The following is a 21,268-nucleotide window of genomic DNA, read 5'->3' on the forward strand; positions in this document are numbered from 1 at the left end:
CGAATCAAATTTTGTTGCAATATTGTCCTGTTTAACACTGTGAAGCTTCTTTGAAACAATCATCATTGTAAAAGGGCTAGATAAATAAAGTTGACTTGACTTGAAAGTAGTAGTAGTGTAGGCTGTCAGTAGCCTAGAAATCTAGACGCACCCTAGTGGCTGCAAATCTAATCTGCCGCGAGTGTCGTCTAGCAACTCTCAATACCCTTCTGAGCTGTAATCGCCAAACTCTTGCCGGGCCAATCACATTGTGTATAGAGTCGGTGGGCGGGGCCATAATGACGACGGCCGAGTTGCGCTTGCGTGCTTCTAGTAAACACAAAAACAGGCGAACGGCGGTCTTTCGAATCAGCTTTGACCGCGACTCTGGAAGACTTGGAGTTAAGCTTTTCTCGGAGAAAAGAACAAAGAACGGCACTGAAGTCATTCTTAAAAAGGGAAGATGTGTTCTGAGTTTTGCTGACCGGATACGGCGAATGCTTAATCTATCAACGAGCTCTGCTTCACCTTCGTTGCTCTGGTTGGTTGTAGCACTGGTTGCTCTATCCTATCGCGTGCAGAGGGAGTTTGAAAGACAACCGTTTATCCCGCCCCTCGGATTGAGCCCTGTCTATGGTGAGTTTCCAGACCAAACATCTGGATGTGGGTCTGGCTTGTCAGGCTAGACTAACCCTTCAACACTTTAGGAAACTTTATGAATCACACTTATTCTTAAGTCTAGGAATAATAATAAAATCAGGTCATCCTTCGAAGACTAAAGTTTTACTCTACCCGGCTTTATACTTTTTTATTTTTGGGGGGAGACTGTAATCATTTTTTCCAAGTGCGTCCACACTAGCTATGTTTCATGTTGTTGTTTTTATGCGCATTTTGAAGTATCACATCAGACACAAGTGATGAAAATGCTACATTGCACTAAAAAAAATCCCTTAATTCACTTGAGGTTGTTTTTGACTAGTGTGGAAAAAAATGCATGTGAATAAAAGGAGATGGAAAAGCATTTGCAGAATAACTTAATGGCCTAATTTGCATTTGTTTTTGTTTTTTTGGAAACTTTGAAAAGGTCTGCTTCACGCTTGGATGGTGACCCAGCATACATCACATACAACAGCATACAAAAGAGGAAAAGCTGACAGGCACATGCAATGTTTTATATAGTTCTCTTGTTGCAGTACCTGATGTAACAAACAAACGCATGAAGAAAAAACACATTCAATCAGATCTAATCATTTAGACTGAATTCTTCATAAAAATAATGTTTTATTTGGATTTTAAACCACCTATGAAGCCCTATCAGGCAGCAGGCAGATTTTTGTGGGCTTTTATTCTGTCCAGACCAAAATAAAAACTAGGCCGTAAGAGAGTATTTAACATTTTAAATATACAAAGTATATAAATATTAGAGTATTTTTATTATTTAAAGAATTTTCTTTTTTTTTACTCGACAAGCATGTGTTAAATTGATTAAAATGTTGCAGTGAATATATTACCAATTATAATACCAACAGACATAATATTACCAACATTTTCAATTGTATATTTATCAAAGTATCCTGAATTTTTTTTGCAGGATTCTAAAAATATTAAACTCTTTTCATCACTAATAATACAATCGTACACTAATATACAAAATCATACCAAGTCCAAACATTTGAAGGGTAGTGTATGCTGACATTTCATCTGTATTTGATCTGTGTGAAAATAATCACTTTGGGACAATAGTGGGTGCATTTCACCATGAGTGATGCATTCAGTGCTCCAAATGGCATCATGCAAACTATAAAGCAAGTGGGCTGAACTGTTGCACACTGACAGTCAACAAGAGTCTTTCTGAAAAGAGGAGAAGCTTGTACTTGCGCATTGTCATGAAACAGCTCTTTGATTTTGGGGTTAAAGCTTAGCATAGGTCACAAGTGTACAGAGGCGCACATGGTACGTCCACATGTTCACAATCGCCCTGAATTGCAAACAAATATCGATGCTTTCATATACAATTTCCTGTGCTTCTCTCGAGACTTGAGATTTTCAGATCCGCTATTGCTTTTAATACATTTGAGATAAGCATGATAAATGGATGGTTGGAAATTACTCAGAGGAGCAGATTGGTTTAGGATAAAAGTTTTGCCCTTTCAACTTTTAAGCTGCCTGGGCTCCTCTCAGCCGTTTAGCATGGCGGTACAATGAACGCTAAGTCTGTCTGTTCCCCTTAAAGACCCAAAACACGTTAAAGCTTAGTCACCAGCAGATAGAGACGGCACTAAGAAGAGGAAGTCAATACTACTCTCCCTTTTACAGCGTTTTAGTGCCAAATGAGATTTCAAGAATAAAGTTGTAACATTACATGATTGGGTATTGAAAGTATTAAAGGGTTAGTTCAGCCAAAAAGGAAATTTATGTCTTTAATGACTCACCCTAATGTCGTTCCACACCTGTAAGACAGTTCATCTTCGGAACACAGTTTTTATATTTAGATATAATATAATATATAAAATCAATATTTAGTTCACAGTTTTTAAAGATATTTTATATTTAGTCCGAGAGCTGTTCTGTTCCTTCAATGAAAGTGGATGCACACTATACTGTCCATGTCCAGAAAAGGAATAAAAAAGTCATCAAAAAAGTCCATATGTGACATCATTTAGTTCATTAGAATTGGATCGTGTCAAACTGCCAAACTGCTGAAATCACGTGACACTGGCGATCCAAATCATGAATCAATCCGCTGATTCATAACCATTAGAATCTTTATTTGAGGATTAAAAACAAACAAAGAAGAGAAGACAATAATGAATAAAGTCGTAGTTTAAGTTATTTTTGGACCAAAATGTATTTTTGATGCTTCAAGAGATTCTAATTAACTAACTTTGATGATGTTTTTATTCCCTTTCTTGACATGGACAGTACAGGGAGTGCAGAATTATTAGGCAAATGCGTATTTTGACCACATCATCCTCGTTATGCATGTTGTCTTACTTCAAGCTGTATAGGCTGGAAAGCCTACTACCAATTAAGCATATTAGGTGATGTGCATCTCTGTAATGAGAAGGGGTGTGGTCTAATGACATCAACACCCTATATCAGGTGTGCATAATTATTAGGCAACTTCCTTTCCTTTGGCAAAATGGGTCAAAAGAAGGACTTGACAGGCTCAGAAAAGTCAAAAATAGTGAGATATATTGCAGAGGGATGCAGCAGTCTTAAAATAGCCAAGCTTCTGAAGCGTGATCATCGAACAATCAAGCGTTTCATTCAAAATAGTCAACAGGGTCACAAGAAGCGTGTGGAAAAACCAAGGCGGAAATAACTGCCCGTGAACTGAGAAAAGTCAAGCGTGCAGCTGCCAAGATGACACTTGCCACCAGTTTGGCCATATTTCAGAGCTGCAACATCACTGGAGTGCCCAAAAGCACAAGGTGTGCAATACTCAGAGACATGGCCAAGGTAAGAAAGGCAGAAAGTCGACCACCACTGAACAAGACACACAAGCTGAAACGTCAAGACTGGGCCAAGAAATATCTCAAGACTGATTTTTCTAAGGTTTTATGGACTGATGAAATGAGAGTGAGTCTTGATGGGCCAGATGGATGGGTCCGTGGCTGGATTGGTAAAGGGCAGAGAGCTCCAGTCCGACTCAGACGCCAGCAAGGTGGAGGTGGAGTACTGGTTTGGGCTGGTATCATCAAAGATGAGCTTGTGGGGCCTTTTCGGGTTGAGGATGGAGTCAAGCTCAACTCCCAGTCCTACTGCCAGTTTCTGGAAGACACCTTCTTCAAGAAGTGGTACAGGAAGAAGTCTGCATCCTTCAAGAAAAACATGATTTTCATGCAGGACAATGCTCCATCACACGCGTCCAAGTACTCCACAGCGTGGCTGGCAAGAAAGGGTATAAAAGAAGAAAATCTAATGATATGGCCTCCTTGTTCACCTGATCTGAACCCCCTGTGGTCCATCATCAAATGTGCGATTTACAAGGAGGGAAAACAGTACACCTCTCTGAACAGTGTCTGGGAGGCTGTGGTTGCTGCTGCACGCAATGTTGATGGTGAACAGATCAAAACACTGACAGAATCCATGGATGGCAGGCTTTTGAGTGTCCTTGCAAAGAAAGGTGGCTATATTGGTCACTGATTTGTTTTTGTTTGGTTTTTGAATGTCAGAAATGTATATTTGTGAATGTTGAGATGTAATATTGGTTTCACTGGTAAAAATAAATAATTGAAATGGGTATACATTTGTTTTTTGTTAAGTTGCCTAATAATTATGCACAGTAATAGTCTCCTGCACTCACAGATATCCCCCTAAAATAGCTAAAACTAAAAACTAAAAATTCAAAAAATATTCAGCTTTGATATTAATGATTTTTTTTGTGTTCATTGAGAACATGGTTGTTGTTCAATAATAAAATTAATCCTCAAAAATACAACTTGCCTAATAATTCTGCACTCCCTGTATAATGTGCATACACTTTTATTGGAGGAACAGAAAAGCTCTCGGACTAAATATAAAATATCTTAAACTGTGTTCTGAAGATGAACAGAGGACTTACAGGTGTGGAACGACATTAGGGTGAGTCATTAAAGACTTACATTTTCATTTTTTGGGTGAACTAACCCTTTAATATTTTTTAAAAAACAGAATAGCAATGCAATGTAAGTCGCTTTGGATAAAAGCGTCTGCCAAATGCATAAATGTAAATGTAAAATGTAAATGTAGAATAGAGTATAAAGTCATAGCATTACAAGACAATCCATTAATACAATTAATAAATTGATTAATTCATTAAAATCTGTATGACTTTCTTCTCATACTGTATATTCCAAGGGCCCTATCATACACCCGGTGCAAAGCAATGCACGCTAGTGTTCTTTGCTAGTTTCATCCTGACGCAGTTTTCATTTTCACGTCCAGCAGAACATTGTTTAAATAGCAAATACACACGCGCCCATCTATTCGGCCATGGGCATACATGTCTGAAAACCAAGTGTGTTCAGGCGCGTTGTTGATGCATTGCTATTTTAAAGCAACTGAAAATGAGTATTTTTTGTGTTATTTAAAGGGTGTGTGTGGGGGGGGGGGTAGAGAGGTTTGTGACAGGAGAGGAAGTTGGTAGACAAGCGTGGCATAAGTAGGCCAAGTGCAAATGACGAACATGTGTCTAGTTTCAGTAATGGCCGTGGAGAGAGTGTATAAAGCCACCTGGAAGAGGAGAAGCGAGAGAGAGAGAGAGACTGACTAGAGACTCTGGGGAGCATCTTAACATACTACGGAGAAAGTCTGAGTTATTGTGAGCGCATGTGGCTCAGTTTTATGTTGTTGAATGATATATTAAAAAGAGAAATAAAGTTACCACAAATGTCCGTCAAGCCGACCATGTCTTCTTCCTTCCTTTCCTATACTGAATCTTACTATTGCGTGCTAATAATATGGGTATAGGCGGGAGCACAACGCGTTTACAAACTGCTTCTTACACACAGGGACGTGAAGCAGCACACAAACGTTTTAAAATACAAACCCGATTCAAAAAATGTTGGGACACTGGATAAAAAAGGAATGTAATAATTTACAAAATCTCATAAACTTATATTTTATTCACAACAGAATATAGATAACATATCAAATGTTGAAACTGAGACATTTTTAAATGTCATGCCAATTTTTGGCTCATTTTGGATTTCATGAGAGCTACACATTCCAAAAAAGTTGGGACAGGTAGAAATAAGAGGTCGGAAAAGTTAAATGTACACATAAGGATGGGCTGGAGGACCAATTTGCAACTTATTAGGTCAATTGGCAACATGATTGGTTATAAAAAGAGCCTCTCAGTGTGGCAGTGTCTCTCAGAAGTCAAGATGGGCAGAGGATCACCAATTCCCCCAATGCTGCAGCGAAAAATAGTGGAGCAATATCAGAAAGAGAGATTCTCAGAGAAACATTGCAAAGAGTTTAAAGTTATCATAATCTAAAAATGCTCCTGTAATGGAAATCACAACATGGGCTCAGGAATACTTCCAGAAAACAGATTGTCAGTGAACACAATCCACCGTGCCATTCACTGTTGCTGACTAAAACTCTATAGGTCAAAAAGAAGCCATATCTAAACATGATCCAGAAGAACAGGTGTTTTCTCTGGGCCAAGGCTCATTTAAAATGGATTGTGGCAAAGTGGAAAACTGTTCTGTGGTCAGACGACTCAAAATTTGAAGTTCTTTTTGGAAAACTGGGATGCCATGTCATCCGGAATAAAGAGGACAAGGACAACCCAAGTTGTTATCAGCGCTCAGTTCAGAAGCCTGCATCTCTGATGGTATGGGGTTGCATGAGTGTGTGTGGCATGGGAAGCTTGCACATCTAGAAAGGCACCATCGATGTTAAAAGGTATATCCAAGTTCTGGAACAACAAATGCTCCCATCTGACTCCCATCCAGACATCGTCTCTTTCAGGGAAGGCCTTGCATTTCCCAACTTGACAATGCTAGACCACATACTGCATCAACATCAACATCATGGCTGCGTAGAAGAAGGATCCGGCTACTGAAATGGTCAGCCTGCAGTCCAGATCTTTCACCCATAAAAAACATTTTGCACATCATAAATAGGAAGATGTGACAAAGAAGACCTAAGACAGTTGAGCAACTAGAAACCTGTATTAGACAAAAATTGGACAACATTCCTATTCCTAAACTTGGGCGACCTGTCTCCTAGAAGAGGGTATGCCGCACAGTGGTAAACATGGCCTTTTCCTTAAAATTATGTATTTTATATAATTTACATGTCATCTATGTTGTATTCTGAATAGAATATTGAAATTTGAAACTTCCACATCATTGCATTCTGTTTTTATTCACAATTTGTACAGTGTCCAAACTTTTTTGGAATCTGGTTTGTGTTAAAAAATAAGTATTCCTCTCTGGAGAAGTGTTCCATCTTTCTGCTTGCATATTCTGCAGTGTAAACAGGGAATTCCACAATGATGCAAGCGCAACTGGCTTTTAAAAGGAATGGGAGATGAGACTCCGATTGAACAATCATGAACAAACCCAAAAGAGAAACCTTAAATACGTCGGATTTCACAGTGATTTTGCTCAATCAAATCTTTTTTACTTTTTGCGCTTTACTCTTAACATGGAATAAAGACGTCAAAATATTAATGATTCATACCTAAATGTGGATGAAAAACACTGATATGATTCCATTGTATTAAAAAGAAACTCGCCTAACAATCCAAACCTTTGTAAATCTTACCTGAGGGCTTGAGTACAGCAGTCCTGTGACCTTATGCTGAACTATAGCAGCGTTTCCAGGAACATCCCTCGCTAAAACAGGCAAGCCTAATTCCATTGCCTAAAAAACACCAGATTGCAATACTTTAACTCTGTTTGGCCTTGTGCAGAAAGCATTTACATTTATTCATTTTCCAGGTGATTTTATCAGAAGCGACTAAAGAGCATTCAAGGTATTCTATGAGTATTTGTGCTCCCTGAAAATTCAATCCATTACTGTGACATTGTGAGTGCCATTTCAGTTCCAGGAGCATTCACTGTAAACTGGCAATCAAGTATTATGGGCCGGATGATTGCATTTACAATCCTTTTCGTTTGATTCTTATACAATTCTTGTAGATTGCAACAAGCTTTTTACCTTCAATTCTCTAGACACATTGGGCATTTCAATCTAGGCTTGTTCACATATGTGGGATAATGAAAAGACGTGGCACTATTGAGGGGAATACAATAAGAGCTACTTAATGTAGCACATTAATCCCACTGTGGGTTGAATAATCTGGTCAGTTTGAACACAGATTAACTAGATCCCCATAATGATATTGTATAATATCCTATCTAATAACAGGCAAAACAAACATAGATTCAAAGCTGCTGGAAAGGATTCCTGCTTGCAGTGAGATCAAAATGAATAGCACAAATAATGATTGTTTCAGGCTTCTCTTGGACAAACCAAATACTAAGGATACATCTACACTAATCCGGATACATTTAAAAATGTTTTGTCCACATAGAGACACTGTTTTTGTCCCATGAACATTTTCAAGGTGCTTTCCCCAGTGTATATATTTGAAAACAGCATTTAGTCATGTGATGCATATTTTATTTCTTAGATATCAGTGTGTGTGTATGATATACCGGTGTGAGCCTGCCATGTGTTATTAAACTTTCACAGAGTTGTTTAAAATACAAGTTACTTTGTACAATCTTCATATTACTATTAATATCAACATTAAAGGGAAAGTTCACCCGAAAAAATGAAAACTTCCTCACCCTCAGGCCATTCAAGATGGTGGATCTTTTTTTCTCCAGTAGAACAGAACAAAATGAATGAATACTACAATTAAACGACTGGTCTGTGTGTGAAACTGGACATTATTTACAGCAGGGCTCGACATGAAGCCTGTTCACGTGCTTGCCCTTTGGACAAGTAAATCTGTCATTCACTTGTCCAAGTAAAAAATGTGCTTGTCCAGAATTTTGTGTGTGTGTGTGGATGTGTTGTAAATACAATTTATTCTTAAGCAATATTCTCACCACTGTTCAATCAGCTTTGACATATTTTAAATCTGCATATTTGTGATATTTTTACCATTTATAAAGGGCATTTACCCCCTAATCTTATTAAATATAGGTTATGCTTCAGCTTTAATTTTAGATTCTTAAATTTGATCTATAAATTAAGACACTATAAGGCTGTTACCAATCAACTTAAATAATTTACACTGAAAAATTACCACTGCATTAAATAATGTTATAAGACTGTTTTAGATATTTTTGGAATATCCATATCAAAGTTGGAAATAATGTTTAAACATGAAACTAAACGGCCAGTAGTAGTGACCATCTTAATGAGTGAGTCGTTGAGTCAATTCATTCAAACGACTGATTCATTCAAGAATGAGTCGTTAATGAACAGGTCATTGAATCTTAAACTGAATGATTCAAACGTTGAATCATTCAGTAACACACACTGTTGCTGTGAGATGCGTTATGGTTCTGCTGTGATCTTTGGTTGGAACTATTTTCGCTGCTGAAATAGAAAAACAGTCAATATTGCATCTAAAATGTAAGTGACTTGATGTTAATTGTTTATGGAACTGTCATATGAAATCACATTTTCAGTCATGATGGTATTCAGGAAAACAGCAATCTTGCTTGTTTGATGTTGTTTAACTGTATCATATGTTGTTATAAATATAAAAACTTATAAAAACTATAAAAACATTTCCACAGACGGCGCAAGCGTCAACAGCTCAACCTTGTTACCGTCAATGAATTAACTACATTATATGATTATCCACTATCGATCGCCACTTACACTAAATTAATGCAGAATCATTCTTGCATTTTGGTGATTCCCTAGGCATTTTTTGCTTTTGACGTTTTAATCAACTACTTTGTCCTGTCGAACAAGTAAAATTCTCTTTCACTTGTCCCTTCAAAAAATCCACTTGTCCCGTACTGATGCAGGAGCTCAGACGTTAGGAATTGGCTCGACTGCGATCATGCAAGCGAATGGAATCTTCATTTTTGTATATATGTTGCGCCATCCAGGATAAGTACAAGTAAGTAAGATTTTGATGAACAATGATCACACGTGTCTTCTCTCTCTGTTGCAAACAAACACGGCGTCAGCTCACACAAGGTCGCTCCCGCTCATAGACTGCCGTGAACAAGCTCAGGACCGTTTGAAGAGACTGTGGTTTACAGGTAATAATGTTTTGCTTCATAAGACCTCAATGTATCGTCAGGAGTTACAGATGTTAATTTTATTTTGCCTGTATATGTTTGTTTTTTTTACTCTAAAAGTGACGGTGACCATTGACTTGCATTATTTCATTCACCAAGGCCATAGTTTCATCTAAAAATCTTCTTTACAGTTCTACTGAAGAAAAAAAAGACACCTACATTTTGGATAAAGTTTGGCATCCCCTTTAATATTACATTTATATAGTTAAAGGGATAGTTCACCAAAACATGAAAATGAACTCATTATTTACTCGCCCTCAACCCATCCAAGGTGTATATGACATTCTTCTTTCAGACGAATACAGTCAGAGTTATATAAAAATGTCCTGGCTCTTCCAAGCATCAAAATGGCTGACAAAAATTATAAGGCCAAAAAAGTGCATCCATCCATTATAGAAGTAATCCGCACAGCTCCAGGGGGTTAATAAAGGCCTTCTGAAGCAAAGCAATATGTTTGTGTAAGAAAAATAGCCATATCCATATAAAACTTTATCCATTATAAACATCCATATAAAACTTTATAAATTAAAATATCTAGTGAAATATCCGCATTCAAAAAAGTGTAACTGGTGCGACATTTGACGTTGGATGTAGCGTAAGCTTTTTGAACTGTGAGAGGCGCTACACTTTCTTCATAATTTGAATACAGAAGGCTATTGTCACATGTGTAGTCTGTTTCCGTAGTGTTCTTGCACTTGTCACATGTTCTTTTGTCTCTGTTTCCCGCCACCTGCTTGTCACCATGGTTTCCCTTGTTGGTCTAGTTTAGTTCAGCTGTGTCTTGGTAATTATCTCGTTTCTGTTTGCCATTTAAGTTCCTCTAGTGTAGTCACTCCTTGTTGTAGTCTTATGTCTGGTTAGTGGTGTTTGGCGTTCTGTTCAGTGTTTCTTAAAAAATCTGTTTGGAAGTTCTGGATCTCCTCATCTCTGCTGCACTACACGCCATGACAGCGGTCTGGCGGGAGCTCCATATTTTACTTTTTAAATATGGATATTTTTCTTACACAAACACATCGCTTCGCTTCAGAGGGTCTTTATTAAGCCCCTGGAACCATGTGGATTTCTTTTATAATGTATGAATGCACTTTTTTTGGCCTTAAAATGTTGGGCTGCCATTATAAAGCTTGGATTAGCCGGGACATTTTAAGATAAAGAAGAAATTTGTCTGAAAGAAGAATGTCATACACGTCTAGGATGGTGAATCTTTTTTGGGTGAACTATCCCTTTAATATTAACATTTCACTTCAATTGTTTCACTCAAACAGAATTTGTAATCACTCATTTTATGAAATTAGTTCTCAGAGACAAACCTCTAAGATGGCAGCAGACATTCCCTCTGAGAGAGACGAGTTGACCAGGGCAAATGATTTCTGCATGGCAGCATGCAGCTCCTCCTGACTTAAATCAGCCGCTAGAAACACTCCAACAGATCTACACACACACATAAGCTCATGAATATGTTATAAAATTCCAGGAACTGTTTACAAGGACAACATTACCTTATTTTAAACAGGGAATAAAAAATAAATAAATACTGAAAAGATTAATGATACAGAAATATTGAAAAAGCAGATGAACGTTTCTGTGCGTATGTGTGGGTCTTTAGTGGCAGTAATAATAAACTGAGACTTTGAAGAGCAAGTACCTAAAACTGAAGGAGAGGGATGGAAGTAAAAAAGAGCAGATCAAGGAAGGAGGATGAAGACGAGAGATTATATTTACCTCCTGACACTCTCCTCAACCTCTGCGGTAAACACTGGATCTATCTAAAATGAAACATCACATATTTAATAAAATATATTTAAAAAGTAAAAAATATTCCCCCAATGCCAATATACTAGTTTATTTGGTAAGATTTACAAAGAAATCATTTGAAATGTCATTCAGCTTTAAAAAAAAAACAAAAAAAAAAACCTGCACATATATATATATATATATATATATATATATATATATATATATATATATATATATATATATATATATATATATATATATATATATATATATATGCACAAATTTTATTTTTTAAATATAGCAAAACCTTTATTACTATAGTAAAAAATAAAAAAAAGCTTATTCCTGTGATGGCAAAACCCACATCAGAAAACGGATGAATTTTATATATAATATAATATAATATAATATAATATAATATAATATAATATAATATAATATAATATAATATAATATAATATAATATAATATAATATAATATAATATAATAAATTATATATAATTTATATAATATAATAATATATATATATATAATATTCATAGATAAGACACATTTAAATTATGTTAATTAATTTAAATTACAATTAATTAAATTGTGTTGAAATTAGATATGTTTGTGTTCAATCAGCAGAGGTGGGACAAAGTCATTGTAATGCAAGTCACAAGTCTCAAGTCTTTGCCCTCGAGTCCCGAGTCAAGTCGAGTCAAAGATCAGTCAAGTCTCGAGTCGAGTCAGAAGTCAAAGCCAACAAGTCTCATGTCGAAAATTGAGTCGAGAATTATCAAGACGAAATTATCAAAAATTGATAACCAAAACTATTAAGTTCAATTATTCTAAAATTAATATAAAACAAAAACAAAAAAAGTAATCCAGTTTAACTGATAATTTTTATATAGTGATTTTTTTTAATTTTTTTTTTATTATTTTTTTTACAACATTTACAAAAGTTATCCAACAAGAAAACCTTTTACAAAATCTTACTGGCTAGCCAGAAGGTGGTTTTGTTACATCCAGGGCATGCCCAAAGTAACTTGAATTGTTATTAGCAGATCCTCACCCCAAGTACATGCTCTACACTTCCCCAAAACGGTAACCTCTAAAAACACTAAAATACCAAATCTCATTTAAAAGAACATTAAACATTTACTTTTAAACAAACTTTTTCTTCTTGATTTAGATTTTTTTTAAATGCATACAATAACTTCATACAATAACTATTTCAACATGTACTCTCTGTATCCAGTCCTGTGCAAAGCATGATGGGAAGGGGAAATCCTGTCCCTGGTTTTTATAATGTAGTTGATGTACTCTCAACTCAAATGGATAAAGTAATGCGGTCAAAAATAATTGTGTTGAATTAACTTAATTTACTTAAGTAAATTGAACAAGCATCAAATACTATTTTCGGCCAACTGAATTGTTCTTTCAAAATGAAAATATTGAGTTGAGCTAAAACACAACTGTTTCAACTGTCAGTTTAACACAATGCAATTTTAATCCTAATACAATGGTGTTTAACCTAAAAGAAAATTAGCCTATTTTTTTTTTTTTTTTTAAATAAACTATATTGAAAAGTGTAAGGACTTTTGTTATTTTTTGTCTTCTGCCATGTTTTGTAGTTCTTTGTAGTTTTTTCATGATGATTAGTTCTCCCCCCCCCCCCCCCCCCCCCCCCCATGTTATCTTGTTAACCTTGTTGCCCTTTGTGTATATATACCACAGTGCTTCAGTTGTTGTTTGTCGGTCATTGCTCCTGTATGTGTGTTCCTGTCGTTGTGCTCCTGCCTGTTCTTTGTGGATACTACTGTTCATGGAATTTTCTGTTTATTTTTTTAATAAATGTTCGTGCTGCATTTGTATTCTCACTGAGCTTCATCCATGCTCACACGTAGCACTCCTGGTCATAAAAAAAAAGCGGTCCTATAACTGCAGAGACACTGCGACTTAGTTTTAGTTCACATTTTTTCACACAAGATTCAGAGGCCATGTGCTGGAGAAGAAACACGAAGAGTAACTTAATGTCACGTTGTGATGAGAAATGAGACAAATGTCTTTTCGTTATTATGCAGAACTTGCTATGGCTTATCTTTGCTTATAAGCAATAAAGAGCACAAATCCCATGTTGCTGATTTTTTTTCCCTTTTGCTCTTTTTTTCCTGCCTCTAAAATCCTGTCAATAATACCAAATCATGGCCTGTGGACAAGACAACGTTTCATACTGATCATAATTTCCCACATGGCCAGTTGTCCTAAGGGGAAAAAAAGCATTTGAAAATCCCATAGATTTCCAGAGATTAGGGTCAGGGCGGGGTTGTTGCTCAATCTGATTCATTACGATGAGGGCTTTGCGTGTATTAGCTGGCCGGGGTGGCTGCAGCAAACGCAGCACATGCAATTTGGGTCAAAGATGATATGAGCGTGGCACAGCCTCTCTACAAATCCAGTTTGTTTTGATTCCACTATCTGCCTATTCATTCTTTCAAAGTGAAATGTGATATTTTCCAATAGTGATAAGAAAATGAGAGATTATTGCTAAGTGCAAACTGTGTGATAAGTCTTTCCCACGGGAGATCTTGTTTAATCGGGCACAGTATAAAAGGAGCACAGTATATAAGGTCAAGAACTGCAAGAAGAAATTGCAAGAGCAATTTAGCAAAAAAATAAAGCTTTTAAACTATCTTTATATTAGATTTTAAATGAAAAACAGAAAATAGGTCAACAGGTGTATTACATTAAAGAGAATAAATCTAAGATCCTTAAAGATATTTGAAAATACGTTTGCATAAAAAGTTAGCAAAACGTCCTAAATACAGTTCTGGTTTACACACATTTACATACCCTTTGCGGAATATGTATTAAAGGGTCAGTTCACCCAAAAGTGAAGAAAAACAATTGTCATCACTCACCCTCCAAACCCATAAGACCTGTACATCTTCGAAACACAAATTAATTTATTTTAAATTAAATCCAAGCGATTTCTGTCTCTATATTGACAGTCTACCAATTCAATCTGTTCCATCATATAAAGCGATCGTGTCTCTTCAGATTTGTACTGAACCTCTGAATTCATAAGGAATAGTTGTACAATCTCTTTATGAACTTTTTGAAGCGTCAAAAGTGGTGTTGGGTAGCTGTCAATAGAGGGACAGAAATCTCAGATTTCATTTAAAATATCTTCTTTTGTGTTTTGAAGATCACTAAAAGTCTTAAGGGTTGGAACAACAATTCATGGAAAAAGTAAATATCTCATATAGCTTCTAAAGGGCAATGATAAATAAAAAAATAAAACATATCTGTACAAAATAAGAGAAACTTCACATGATTATTAATCATCCAGGTAACAACAAAGAGTATTAAGATTCAATATGCACACTTTTGAATTGGTCAATTTGCCTACATTTGTGTTAAATTGTTTTGTGGACTATATATATTATTCAGGATGGTGCTAAAAAAATAACTCTTATTCTGTTAATATTGTTAACAACTTGTTTTTTCTGCAAAGGGTATGTAAACTTATGAACAGAACTGTATATTCATGATGTATAATCACTGTTGTACTTGTTTTAAAAAGCAAAGGTAAAAAAAAAATTAAAAAAAAATATATATATATATATATATATATATACAGTCCCTGACAAAAGTCTTGTCGCTTATCTATTTTCTAGAAATACCTGATATTAACCTGACTTTTAATTAATTAATTGGTGTTAGAAATAGCTCATATGAAAAGCTAAAACCCTCCCAAATGATGTTTAATGCACTGAAATAAATAATTTTCACAGAAAAAATATTTATAATTTAATCAAGACAGAAAGGTCAAATTTTGGCAAGACAAAAGTTTTGTCGCCTATACAGAAATTGAACAAATTTACTGCAAATACAAAAATATGTCAGCAAATTAAGTTGTGGTGCAGTGAGATCCAAATTTAATATCTTGTATGACTTCCATGAGCTTGAGGGACTGCATCCATGCGGTTTGGCAAGGATTCATACAATTTATTGATGAAGTCATCAGGAATAGCTAAGAAAGCAGTCTTGCATGCCTCCCAGAGTTCATCAATATTCTTTGGTTTCGTCTTCCATGCGTCCTCTTTTATCCTACCCCACATATGCTCAATGATGTTCATGTCTGGTGACTGGGCTGGCCAATCCTGGAGCATCTTGATCTTCTTCGCCTTGAGGAACTTTGATGTGGAGATGGAAGTATGCAACGGAGCACCGTCCTGCTGCAGAATTTGGCCTCTTTTATGGTTGGGAATATAAGAGGTAGCTAAGATTTCTTGGTATTTTAGACTATTGATGTTGCCTTCCACCCTGCAGATCTCTCGCACACCCCCATACTGGATGTAACCCCAGACCATAATTTTTCCACCACCAAACTTCACTGTTTTCTGGGTGAATCTTGGATCCATTCTGGCTCCAGTAGGTCTCCTGCAATATTTGCAGCGACTGTGGTGTAATTCAACAGAAGATTCATCTGAAAAATCCACCTTCTGCCACTTTTCCAGCGTCCATCCTTTTAGCAGGCTGTGGGCCTTGGCAAATGCCACACGGTTTTTCAATTGTCTTTTGTTTAGTGCTGGCTTCTGGGCACTGATTCGACCATGGAGGCCATTTCGAGACAGAATCCAACAAACTGTTCTGGTTGACACAGGGACTTCAGGTGACCAGGTCTCGTGGAGCTCTGCTGCAGTGGAAAATGGGCTGGCCTTGGATTTTCGAGCCAACAAACGGTCCTCTCGAGCAGTTGTCTTGCGGGGTCTGCCTGACCTGGGCTTGTCAAAAACGTCTCCAGTCTCTTCAAATCTTTTTTTTATCCTCTGTACTTAACGCTGAGACACATTGAAGGTGTCTGCCACATCAGCAGTGGATCTGGTCTTCAGCCTCTTGATAATCAAAACTTTAGTCTCAGGGTGAATCTTAGGCATGTTTGCAGAGGTCTAGTTGCAGTTGATGTGAAGGTCTAGTGTACTGGGGTTCTTTTTATACACACTTGAGACCTAATTGATCCATTATTAGTCACAGGTGAAGCTCATATGACAAGGTGACAACACTTATGTCTTTGCAAAAATTGACTCAATGGGCTTTACCAATTAAAATGAGCCATTTCTTGTAAAATATCTTGATTAGAAATATATTTGATTAGAAATATATACTTTAGGTCAATTTGTACACAAGCGACAAGACTTTTGTCAGGGTCTGTATATATATATATATATATATATATATATATATATATATATATATATATATATATATATATATATATATATATATATATATATATATATATATTTAATCTAATCTTTATATATATATATATATATATATATATATATATATATATATATATATATATATATATATATATATATATATATATATATATATATATATATATATATATATATATATATATATATATATATATATATATATATAAGGCAAATACAATCAGAGTTATATTAAAAAATGTCCTGGCCAGTCCAAGCATTATAATAGCAGTGAATGGCAGCCCAAAAATTGAAGCCCAAAAAAGTGCATCCATCCATTACAAAAGTGCTCCATACATATGTAAGAAAAAAATATCCATATTGAACACATTATAAAGTAAAATATCTAGCTTCCGCCAGACCACCTTCCATATTCAACTTATGAAAAAAGCGTACTGACTACAAAGTACAGTAATTAAAGAGGCAGGTTTCAGCACTTTTTAGGAATGCAGCCTTAAATATTATTTTCAAAACAAACCAAAAAGGAGGCAGAAAATACACAAGACATCTGGGATCCATTTGTTGTCATCAATATGAACCCTCCCCTCCCCAAAGAAACAATGAGTCTTACTACTCTCCAGATATTCTTATCAAACAAAAACACACCACAGCTTACAAGACATGTAAGCAACTGGCAGTGTCATCGGTTTGCCCGGAGCCAACCGCACTCAAACGAAAAAAAAGCCTTTGAAGATCACTGGAGACACAAATAGACAAGAAAAAGGAAAATGTGTCTCCACCTGATGTGTAAATCTCGAAGAAACATCACAGCACAAAAACAAGTCACTTTGTGGCAGAAGGAAGCATTGCGTCGTTGTGGCGAAATCGCTGGGGCTCGAGGATGGGTGGCTGCAGAAATAGGCCACAGTGAAACACTCAAGGTACTGAAGCTCAGGAAGAAATGAAGGAACAGTGAAGCCACAAGTTAGTAAACAGGATCTGTCGGCATGTGCTGGGTGGGACCGATTCAAATGCATGAAGGAAGAATACAGGCCAATGGTGTGGTTTAAAAAAAAAAAAATTGGTATAGAAATATAGACAAGAATTTTATGTGTAGCCTTTCAATGTGTAGTTCTACCAAGCGGAAATCTCCCCCAGTTTCTGTTGAAGCCAATACGGAAGTAATTTAAACTGCAATTCCTCGACTGGCCAGAAGGGAGCACAATCTTATTGAGCCCCATGTTAAAATGCCCAACTTTATAGCAGAAAAAAAAACATGTTTGCAGCCTGGTACAAATTATGGTTTTGGTCTATATGGCTAATTTTGCCCTTCATGACGAAAAAACTCATCCCTTTACAGCATATAAAGCCTTAAAGTTCTGCATAATTAAAGGCATGGTTATTTTGAGTGACAGGTGGATAGCCATTTATCCACTGTCTATAGTCATTGCTTCACCTCAGCTCCGCCCACATCCCGCCTCTTTGTCCATTTTCTGTTATCCGGGCGTGATGCGTGATGACGCGCTCGCAAGATGGCAACGCCCAGATCGTCTCTACTTTACGCTTCAAAACTGCTTATTGGAATCCTATGGATGACGTCACGGACACTACGTCCCTTTTTTTTCTCACAGTCTAGGAGTTCTACACACCTATCTATCACCTTGAGATGTGTGAGGGCAATTGTTGATTCATTGTCCGATGGATGGAATGAGAAGATACTTAGAGATGGGAAGAATAAAATCTGTAGTATGACAAATATTGTCATTATATAATCCTCTGACAGCCTTTATTTCCTTTTATAGTTAATGTTTCTATAAAACAAACAAAAAATAATACTCTAGAGTAGGGGTGTCCCCGACTAAGGATTTACACATTCGAATCATAATTTTCGAATCTCTCTATGCTCGACCAATAGTCGAATCATCTGTGTGTAAACCATAGACCAGAAAAAAATAAACGGTATAAACGGGTTGGGAAGGGCAGAACACTAGTCAGCAGGAGGCTAAGACTATTTTTATTTTACTTTACACACGGCACACAGCCACCACTTTTAATAAAGGGATCAAAACTAGGCTACACTACACATTCGTAAATTAACCATTTTAAATGCCGCGATCAAAACACAGAACATCACACAAATATATAAAAGAACATTTTGATAAATAAACCTAAAAAAATACCTGCCTAGAGAGGAAAAGAACACTTTGAGTGCGTTTATATGCACATTCTTAAGCCGATTGTGGCTATAGGGGGTCGAACTGAAGCTCAGCGCCGTCTCTCACACCAGGCAGACGTGAACATTATATATGCACAAGCTCAATTTTGAATCGACTTCTGACAGAAGAGCTGCACGATTAGTGTATCTTGTAGCACAGGGTGAAATCAGTATGTGCATTCACGATTTGAGGGAAATATACATTTAATCGCACGGACAGCGCGTCGAATGCCGCCGTCGGTGTATTTGTGTTTGATCTTTAAAGGCGCGCGCGTCCGGTGCGAAGCTCAGTGCCCTTAAAGGGGCGATCGCTCAGCGCCGCAACACGTCTTTATAACACTAATATTGAGCACCCCCATATTGCCAAAATGGTATCATCCTCGTTTCATAACACCCGCGAAGATTCGACCATGAGATCAGTGATTGAATCCGGTCCTGCATATCGATGCATCGAATCTTCAACTATTAGGGGTCACCCCTACTCTAGAGCGGGAGTGGTGAACTGGCGAGTGGTTCCTGGAGATTCTCAGTCCTGCTGAGTTCAACTCCAAGCCTGATAAAATTAATCTGCCGGTAGCTTTCTACTAACCCTACAGACATTGATTGGCTTGGCCGGGTGTGTTTGATTAGGGTTGAAGCAAAACTATGCAGGACTGTGGCTCTCCAGGACCAACATTCTCCACCCCTGATCTACAATAACTTAACACTTCATTGTATTTTTTCATAGTATTTTTTTTCCTACTATGGAAGTCAATGGCTCCAGTTAACTGTTCGGTTACTGACATTCTTTAAAATATCTTCCCTTGTGTTCAGCTGAAGAAAGAAATTCATACAGGTTTGAAACAACTTGAGGGTGAGTAAAGGATGACAGAATTTTCATTTTAAAGTGAACTATCCCTTTAAGCATCTCTGGGGTAGCAGAAGGTCATCCGGGTACATTTCGCCTACTGTTTTATTTTTTATTTTTTACCTACTATATATTAGCGACGCAGTCATATTTGGACACAGGGAAGGTGTCATTCTTAAAGGGTTGGTTTACCAAAAATGAAAATTCTGTCATTAATTACTGACCCTCATGTCGTTTGACCCCTGTGAGACCTTTGTTCATCTTCGTAACACAAATGAAGATTTTTTTTTTTTTTTTAATCCGATGGCTCAGAAAGGCCTCCATTGTCAGCAATGGCATTTCCTCTCTCAAGACCCATAAAACACACTAAAGACGTCGTTACAAAGTCCATCTCACTACAGTGGCTCTACAGTCATTTTATGAAGCGACGAGAACTGCTTTTGTGCACACAAAAAATAAATAAATAAATAAATAACGACTTAATTCGACAAGTTCTTGTCTTCCGCCTAGGCCTCTAACATGAACTCACAAAGCATCACGACGCATGCACAAGAAAATGACCCGAAAGCGTGGAACTTTGTTTACAAGCAGGGGAAGACACGTCGTATCTAAGCTGTTGGATTCTACATTGATTGTGCTTTAGGTCTTGGCGTTTTGCTCAAAAGGAAGCTGAAGTGTGCATTATATGGATGCCCGAATCGTGAGAAATGAATAAGTGCAGATTAAAGTGCCTTATCAAAGCCTTGAAATGAAGGGCTCTACGTAATATTCTTGTGCATGCGTCGTGATGCTTCGAGAGTTCAGGTCAGAGGCCCAAATGGAAGACAAGAACTTGTCGAATAAAGTAATTTTTTAGATTTTATTTTAGCACAAAAACTATTATCAGTGTTTCATAAAATGACTGTAGAGCCACTGTAGTGAGATGGACTTTTTAACGATGTCTTTAGTGCCTTTATGGGTCTTGAGAGACGAAATGACATTTCGGCCAATGGAGGCCTTTCTGAGCCATCGAATTTCAACAAAAATATCTTCATTTGTGTTCCGAAGATGAAAGAAGGTCTTACGAGTGTTGAAACGACATGAGGGTCAGTAATTAATGACAGAATTTTTAATTTTGGGTGAACTAACCCTTTAAGAATGACACCTTCCCTGTGTCCAAATATGACTAGTTCCTTAATATATAGTAGGTAAAAAAAAAAAAAAAATACAGTAGGCGAAATGTACATGAAACAGGTGTACTACCGATAAATCAAAGCATTGCTAAGATTTAACCTTGTTTGCTGCTATTGGTGGAATCATCATAACTGTATTGTTACTTCCTAAAATGCTGAGGCTTGAAAATTAAATTGATAACTTTGGCGTGGCCTGGCCTAAACCCAACTATAAAGACTGGACTGGGGAAAAAGTATCTATACCAAAGTATTCCAAAAAAGTTATTTTGACCAGATGGTGGCGCTAGAGAGATTGAGAGAGAAACCTTGAAGTTGTTATGACTTTATGGTG

The 21,268-nt window shown here is 36.7% G+C and overlaps 1 protein-coding gene across 1 annotated transcript in view; it reads right to left on the reverse strand.

The window, feature by feature from the left end:
- glt1d1 (glycosyltransferase 1 domain containing 1) overlaps nucleotides 1-21,268 on the reverse strand; it is a 73,693-nt gene that overhangs the window by 4,616 nt on the left and 47,809 nt on the right. Inside the window, exons 9-11 of the mRNA XM_067413318.1 lie at nucleotides 11,475-11,518; nucleotides 11,063-11,183; nucleotides 7,243-7,341 (exon numbers count right to left, since the gene is read on the reverse strand). Coding sequence (XP_067269419.1) covers nucleotides 7,243-7,341; nucleotides 11,063-11,183; nucleotides 11,475-11,518 — 264 coding nt within the window. The remainder of the gene's footprint in view (nucleotides 1-7,242; nucleotides 7,342-11,062; nucleotides 11,184-11,474; nucleotides 11,519-21,268) is intronic.

Source organism: Pseudorasbora parva, chromosome 13 (assembly GCF_024679245.1).
Source record: "Pseudorasbora parva isolate DD20220531a chromosome 13, ASM2467924v1, whole genome shotgun sequence".
NCBI lineage: Eukaryota > Metazoa > Chordata > Actinopteri > Cypriniformes > Gobionidae > Pseudorasbora > Pseudorasbora parva.